Source organism: Sprattus sprattus (genome assembly GCF_963457725.1).
Source record: "Sprattus sprattus genome assembly, chromosome: 9".
NCBI lineage: Eukaryota > Metazoa > Chordata > Actinopteri > Clupeiformes > Clupeidae > Sprattus > Sprattus sprattus.
Window position 1 is genome coordinate 1,817,654 of NC_137928.1, and position 8,672 is coordinate 1,826,325.

Sequence of the window (8,672 nt, forward strand, 5' to 3'; positions counted from 1 at the left end):
AAACTGATAACTGTGAACACATTAATAATTGTCTTCTAGTGCGGATGGTTGTACCTGGAAAAGGAAGAGTCCAGCAGCAGCAGCAGCCTCCACTAGCAGCTCCCACTCCTCAGATGCTGCAGAGCTGCACCTCACAGACAAAACCCAGCAGGATCCAGGAGCACAGCCGCTCTCTAATCACACTCCCAAGTGAGTATTGGGGTCAACAGCACATACTGTACATACACAAACACACATTTTACATTTAGTCATTTAGCAGACACTTTTGTCCAAAGCGACGTACAAGGGAGAGAACAGTCAAGCTAAGGGCAATACAACCTGGTGTAACAATAAATACTACTTTTTTAAGAAATAGAAAACTACATAGAAAGAAAAAGAAGTGCGGGACTGTCACTGCTTAAGTGCAAGTTAAGCCAAGGTGCCAGTTAGGAAGGGAGGTGCTCTCTGAAGAGTTGGGTCTTCAAGAGCTTCTTGAAGGTAGAGAGGGACACCCCTGCTCTGGTAGTGCTAGGCAGTTCGTTCCACCAACGTGGAACTAAAAATGAGAATAGTCTGGATTGCTGTACTTGCACAGGCGGCAGTGCCAAACGACGTTCACTAGTTAAGCGCAGTATCTTGGGTGTAACATTTGCCCTTACAAGAACATTCACAATACAATACAATATAATACAACACACACACACACACACACACACAAACACACACACAGTGAAGAATAATCTACTGATGTCAAATAAATCAATCACTTACTTAAATCAATCACTTAGGACATGAAAGACACACACACACACACACACACACACACACACACACACACACACACACACGCCACACAGTCTTCAGGAGGCACCCAGAGAGAGCAATAGGTTACTCTACTTTGCCTGTGTGTGTGTATGTCTGTATGTGTTTGTTTGTGTGTGTATTTGTCTGTGTATGTGTGTTTTTGTGTGTGTTTATGTCTGTGTTTGAGCGAGTGTATTGTGGTACCCCAAGCTACTCTTTGTGTCCCACTAGGTAATATACCGGGCTATACGGGGCAGGCTCTAGGACCCTGGGAGGTGGTCTGGGGACTAGTGAGGTCGGGCCATCCATTAATTGGAGGCTCAGCTGCTAATTGTTAGAGTAGTTGGGCACTGAGCAGCCATTAGATAGACCGGGGTTTTTAAAGAGTCAGTGTGAAGCAGGGCTGAAGAGGGAAAGGAACCGGTAACAGTGTGCAAGCCGGTGGGCTTATGTCTTTTCTGTTAGGGATATACAGGTGCATCTCAATAAATTAGAATATCATCAAAAAGTTGATTTATTTCAGTAATTCTATTCAAAAAGTGAAACTCATATATTATATAGATTGTGTACACACAGACTGATCTATTTCAAGTATTTATTTCTTTTAATTTTGATTATTGTAACTGACAGCTATTGAAAACCCAAAATTCAGTATCTCAGAAAATTAGAATATTGTGAAAAAGTTCAATATTGAAGACTCATGGTGTCACACTCTAATCATCTAATTAACTCAAAACACCGGCCAAGGCTTCCTGAGCCTTTAAATGGTCTCTCAGTCTAGTTCAGTAGGCTACACAATCATGGGGAAGACTGCTGACTTGACAGTTGTTCAGAAGACGATCATTGACACCCTGCACAAGGAGGGTAAGACACAAAAGGTCATTGCTAAAGAAGCTGGCTGTTCACAGAGTGCTGTATCCAAGCACATTAATGGGAAGTTGAATGGAAGGAAAAAATGTGGTAGAAAAAGGTGCACAAGCAACAGGGATAACCACAGCCTTGAGAGGATTGTGAAACAAAGCCCATTCAAGGGAGATTCACAAGGAGTGGACTGCAGCTGGAGTCAGTGGTTCAAGAGCCTACACACACAGATGTATCCAGGACATGGGCTTCAACTGTCGCATTCCTGTGTCAAGCCACTCTTGAACCGGAGACGTCAGAGGCGTCTCACATGGGCTATGGACAAAAAGGACTGCACAGTTGGTCAGTGGTCCAAAGTTCTCATCCTGTGCCTATCCTCTCTTCCTCCAGACTCTGGGACCTTGATTTCCAAATGAAATGCAAAATTTACTTTCATCAAGTTGCTTGAGGTCCGGTGTAAAGTTTCCACAGTGAATGATGGTTTGGGGTGCCATGTCATTTGCTGGTGTTAGTCCATTGTGTTTTCTCAGGTCCAAGGTCAGCACAGCTGTCAAGCACTTCATGCTTCCCTCTGCTGACCATCCTATGGAGATGCGGATTTCATTTTCCATCAGGACTTGGTGCCTGCACCCGCTTCCAAAGGTCCCAGTACCTGGTTTAAGGACCATGGTATCCCTGTGCTTGATTGGCCAGCAAACTCGCCTGTCCGAAAACCCATAGATTCTATAGGGTATTGTGAAAAGGAAGATGCGAGACAATAGACCCAACAACGCAGAAGAGCTGAAGGCCACTATCAGAGCAACCTGGTCTTCCACAACACCTCAGTAGTGCCCGAGACTGATTGCAATCATGCGACGCCGCATTGCTGCAGTAATTCATGCAAAGGGAGCCCAGACCGAGTATTGAGTGCTGTACATGTTCATACTTTTCACTAGTCCAATATTTCTGTGTTAAAAATCCTTTTTTCTATTGGTCTTCAGTAATATTGTAATTTTCTGAGATACTGAATTTGGGGTTTTCATTAGCTGTCAGTTATAATCATCAAATTAAAAAGAAATAATCACTTGGAATATATCAGTCTGTGTGTAATGAACCTATATAAAAAATGAGTTTCACTTTTTGAATAGAATTACTGAAATAAATCAACTTTTTGATGATATTCTAATTTATTGAGATGCACCTGTATACTGTCTGCTCGTCGTGTCCCTCTGAACGTTTTGGAGTTCACAGTATACAGTATGTCTGTATGGGCCTCATTTATAAAAAGTTGCGTAGAAACCATTCTACATTTTGTGTAAGACATTTTCTGAAATGATCGTAAGTGAGATCCACAGAAAATGAACGTACACACAAAAAAAACATGTGTACGCCAATCCTTCGGTTATAAATCACAAATGGTCGTGGTATTGTGCGCAACTGAATCTCCGCCCTCACAACAACCCCTATTTAATCTAATTAGCATATTATCAATGCACAAACAGAGCGCATCCTCAATGCACAAACTCTCTCTGACAATGGCAAGCATGAAAGAAACATCTTAACAGAAGAATTAAAGTGAGGCTGACATCGACGTCCTGCTGATGGAAGAGCAGATGCGGGCCAAAACATTGTTAGAAAGCCTGTCAGTTGGCGTAATGGCAAAAGCAAAGTATGTGACATGTAGTAGACAGTAGACACGTCTCCGAAGCACCAGCGGCCGCACCTGAGGCACGAGCAGCACCAGAAGCCGTATCTGCGGCAGCAGCACCATGGCTTTGGTGCGCTCCACTACCGACCGTGCACGGGCATGTGCTGTATTGAAGTGGGCTTCCTAGGCTGTCTGAGTGTGCGCAGTCTGGATGAGAATACATTGGGAACCCTGTTTTACGCAGGAAATGCTCTTTCACATTTTGCTGTTCCTGGGCCCTGTATGGAAATCTAATAAATTGCGGGCATATAGAGGGATAATACTGCGAAGAACATCGGGCAAAATTCTGCTTAATGATGACAGGGATTGCTCGACTGGTCTCCAATTTATTGTCGGAACGTTCCTGTAGCCAGGAATCCAAGAACAGACAAAACCTGAACGTGTATGGCCTGGTTGCATCTGGTGCGCCTCTGTAGACGAGAGGCCATTTGGGCACAATGCTCTCCGCAAGCAGTACCTGCTTCTCAGCCATACATCATCCTGTGTCAAAAGTCTGCGCGATCATGAAAAAACCCTTTCTCTCCTTGTTGCGCAGTTGGCAATATCCTCTAACAACCCCAATGCAGCCATATCTCCTACTGAAAACTAAGCCACTATTATACTTTTTATAGGCTATAGTTTGAGCAAAACGTTTTACACTTGTGAAATTAAAACGGAACATTCATGTGAGACTAGAATTAGAACTAGAACCAGACGTAGAGATACGTCCTTTTCCACGCCTAAGACGGTTTTTATAAATCTATACTTTGACATGGATTTGATCTCACACTCTTCAAATCTGTGCGTAACTAAGTTTTATAAATGAGGCCCAGTGTCTATGTGTGTATTGGTATATACTGTATGTCTGTTTGGTGTCACGTCCCTGCGGAGCAATGCTCCGGCCACACCCCCTTCAGCTCACTAGCTCTCTCAAACTGCACGTGCACCAGCTGCATTCCGGTCCGCAATCACACAACCTATACACCTGTCCCACTCTCTAGCCTCACTCACCTGCACCACGTTCACAGTCACGTAAGGACCAATCATTCACACCTGCATCCTCAATCACCTGCATCCTCAATCACCTGCACCGCGTTTGCACTCACGTAATTACTAACCACCCACACCTGTCACAGCCCTTTCATATACCCCACACTCCTTGCACCCAGTGTCGGGTATTGTTTTGGTGACACTACGCACTTCCAGGATAGCACACGTCTCCGTATTCCCTCAGCCTGATTGTTCGATTTATCTTCGTCTTCGTTAGTCTCAGTTTTGTTCATGGTCTTAGTTTCAGTGTTTATATTCTTGTTTATGTTTAGCGTTTCTCCCTCCGAGTGTGACTCGTGTTTTGTTTGCCGCAACGCCGTTTATAGTTTATTGTTTGTTTATACAGAGGTTGCCTCTCCATTTTACTTTCTGCGTTCGGTAAACCAGTTAATCAGTTCTAGGCAGTGCCTCGAGCCTTGAGAGTAGTCCGCTCAGGACGAACATTACCCTGTCGTGACGTATCTGCATCCTGATATCCTGTTCTGTGTGTTGCTGGCTGTCAATCATCTGCAAATAAACTCTGAACTGTTTTCTGAATCTCAACGTGGAATTCGTTACGTTCCTTGACTTTGCGTGTGTGAGAGCGAGTGAGTCGTTGCCATAACTGATGAATACATTTGAAACCAGTGCTGTCAGTTTTTGTCATTTCAGTAGGGAAAAACTCTTGTGCCTCTAGACTGTGAGTTTGTTTGTTTGTGTGTGTTTGTGTTTGTATGTTTGTAGACTGTGTCCTACTTTGTGTGTTTGTGTGTGTGTCTGTGAGTGAAGACTGTCTTACTTTCACTCGTTTGAAGCTCATCTATTGTTGAGATTAAGCAATTTCCAAGCATTTACTCCACACATTACTGGTTTACCTGTTTTATTTTTCTTACTTTATTTTGTGATTGTTCTGCTCTTCAATGGATTGCAAATTTTGATATTGACCTCAACATCTCGTTGTGGAATGATTCACACTGGTGTAGGGTAATAACCTGGAAATCTAAGATAAAACTAGTCACTGGTTTTCTGCCTTTCATTTGTGTTTCTGTGTGTGTGTCTTATAGCAGCGATGGCCCACAGAGGAGCTGTGAATCCTGTGCTGAAGTTCCAGACAACAGCCACTGGGTCCTGGTGAAGACTGAAGTTTCTACAGAGAAGAGCATCTCAACCTACAGCCTGAGCTCTCCTGCAGGGAGCTATGAGTGCTCAGAGTCTGGTCTGCGCTGGTCGTGTGCCGGTCTAGTCACCCTGCAGTACAGCTTCACAGATTGGCATGTCTATGCTGAAGAGCTGGCCCACATGCAAGTCAGACCAGCTGGTCCTCTGATGGACATCCGCCTCATGTCAGGAGAGCTGGAGGAGATCCATCTGCCACATTTCTTGTGTTTAGGGGGTTGTGAGGCGTCTGTGCGTGATGGTGTGAGAGTCCTGCATGGGCGGGACAGCGGAGTGTGTGTGGAGGAGTGTGAGCTGACCCGCCACCATGCCAGGCTTCTCCACCCCTCCTTCTCTCTGTTTGGGCTGGTGTATTACCTGAGGGATCTGTTTTCTCCCAAAGTCCACTGTGAGCTGCTGCTCTTCTGCACCCGCCCCGCTCCCCTGACTCTCCACGCCTACCTGGTGCCCAAAGACCCGGCTCTCATCCGGGACATCCACCAGGAGGAGAAGCTTGAGGGGGTAAGGATCCGCAAACCCGGCGCCGTGGGCCCGCTCCGGCAGGAGGCCAGTGTCCAGGTGAGGACGTCGTGCCGGTCGGAGATCCTCCCTGAGAAGATGAACCTGTGGCCGCTCTCCACTGCTAACTTCTGTGAGGTTTACATGGAGCAGCCAGAGGAGGGCTTTGATATGGAGGTTGTTAGCTCTCAGCACACAGAGCCCATCTGGAGAGCCAAGATCCGCAAAAACGACTACTGGCAGCCCAGCAGGAGTCCAGGACAGGTCGGCAGCCAGGAGGCAGCTGCCTTTGTGGACCAGAACAGGGCAGAGCTCATCAGCAGGGTGAGAGATGTGATGCCCATAGCTGACGAGCTCCTCTCCCAGGGCAACACGTTCTCATTCCCAACTCGTCAAAATGTGAAGCCTGGTCAGTGCCCTATAGCGTCAAGAAGTGACGCTTTGGCTACCTTCTAGCGTAATTTTTCGCAAGCAAGGATGTTTCTTATTAACAGTGTTTTGATGTAATTAACTGCACAAGGGTTGACTGTGTTAGCAAACCACATTTCATCATATATCATATCAACTTTTTCGTCGCATCTATTAATCAGCCCGACTTCCATATGATATATGATGAAATGTGGTTTGCTAACACAGTCAACCCTTGTGCAGTTAATTACATCAAAACACTGTTAATGTAATGAAAATCCTATGTACATCCTCTGAATCTCTCTTCTTGCCATATACAGAATTCATGTACTCTTATAACATGTGGGAATTGCTCAAATATAAACTTAACAAAAAGTACAACCTAAAACAGCAGTAACATATTTCAAAACACCAACAAACAAAACACCAACACACGTCATCTAGATGATCCATGTTAACGATTAAAACGGAGTGGGCGTAAGGTCCCTTGCCAGTGGCCAGCGCCCAGCTGACCTATATTTCGTTTGTGTCAACAGTAATGTTTAATTACTATTATATACTGTATATATGTACATAAAAACGTTATGATGTACAGTGCAATCGAAGTGCAAAAGAAGTGACTTAATTCACTGCGTCTTGTTCGCGGTTTTGGACGTTGCATATTTATTTTCCTAATTCAGTCCCATTCACTGCGTCTTGTTCGCGTTTTATTGTTTTTGAACGTGTAACCGGACGTTGCATATTTATTTTCCTAACTGTGTTTCCCGGACTGTGTTGTTGCTAACTTGACAGCTACGGTCTAATATGAGTCAATCAGACACCCTTGCGTCTAAAAATTACGCTAGAGAACTTGACAACTTCGGTCTAATAGGAATTAATGAAACACACTTGCGCGTCGAAAAATGACGCTAGAAGGTAGCTAAAGCGTCACTTCTTGACGCTATAGGGCACTGACCAAGCTTCACATTTTGACGAGTTGGGAATGAGAACGTGTTGCCCTGGGAGTCATTGTCCGGGAGACCTACTCTAACATCAAAGTTACCCCAACCAGTGAAGAGAAAATGAGGGTCCTTTATGACAGCATGAACACAGCTAAGGGCAAACTGGCCTTCTACGGGATCCTTCAGGCACAGCAGCGCCTCCTAGTAGAGGATCTGTGGAAAGTGTGACAACAGCAGGACACCCAGCCTGCCAGGGTCTACTATAATCTCAGAGATCCTGCCAAATTATGCTCCTCTTTCCTCCAGATCCTGGGTGTTTCTCAAAGTCAAGGATTCTTCCTCTGTATTATGGGTCCTTTTGAGTCCTTTCAAGTCGGGTCCTTCAAAAGACTCCTTCCTAGCATTCAGAGAACAAACAACAACAGTCTAGTGAGTGTGCAGGTGTGCATCATTGAAAAGTTCCCACCTTCAAATTCCGCACCACTGTTTTGTAAAAGGTCTCTGGTACGTGCGCATAGGATTCTGGGTGCTTTAAGAACACAGAGGAAACTTTAACTGCAGCCTTGAAAATTCTCTGGATCCTAGACATCATAATGGTCCTTCCTTGACTTTGAGAAACGCCCACTGGAGTCTCTGTGGTGGTGCACTTCCAAATACTGTGCCTGCTTCTCTGACCATCCATTAATGAGATCTGATTGAAAATGTACTGCGATATGTTTGATCCCTATATGAATGCTTTTTCAGAAAATCCATTGATATAAATATGTGACTTTGTGTCTTTTTCATGAACGTTAACAACCTTATTGGTAAACCCACAGCTTGATGCGCCCCCCCAGAAGAGAATGCGGAGTGAACCAAGAGGTATGGATATGGATGAGCCCTTGGCAAGTGGTAGTTTTTGTGTGTGGTTTAGTTTGTGGTTTTCTTCACTTCAACAGATGTGATCATATCAGTTTCAGGATTAGTAAGTACACAAGGGGATGTGGTGTGTGAAATTTTAAGTACTGATGTTTTTGTTTTTTTCGCCACCTTTAAATCATCACAATCCAGGACAGGCTTTTTTCTGTAGGCACAAGGTGGCCCTGGAGAGTCGTCTTCCCCGTGTCCTCAACCCCGTTCTAAGCCAACTCCAGATGAGGATGGTTATTAATGACCAGGAGCGGGAGGAGGTGATGAGCAAACACACCAGTGTGGAACAGAACTGTGTTCTGCTCACCATGATGCAAAGGAAAGGAGTCACAGCCCAGCAAGTGTTCTACGAAGTTCTAAAAGAGGCTGACCCATGCCTGGTGGATGATCTGGAAGGCTAA

The 8,672-nt window shown here is 44.9% G+C and overlaps 1 protein-coding gene across 1 annotated transcript in view; it reads left to right on the forward strand.

Annotated features, from left to right (window-relative positions):
• The window catches only part of LOC308369952 (NACHT, LRR and PYD domains-containing protein 1 homolog), a gene marked incomplete at both ends in the record, with an annotated part of 122,720 nt that extends 114,048 nt beyond the window's left edge, over positions 1–8,672 (forward strand). Inside the window, 4 exons of the mRNA XM_080844513.1 lie at positions 40–189; positions 5,404–6,412; positions 7,441–7,586; positions 8,432–8,672. Of these exons, the coding sequence (XP_080700639.1) occupies positions 40–189; positions 5,404–6,412; positions 7,441–7,586; positions 8,432–8,672 (1,546 nt within the window). The remainder of the gene's footprint in view (positions 1–39; positions 190–5,403; positions 6,413–7,440; positions 7,587–8,431) is intronic.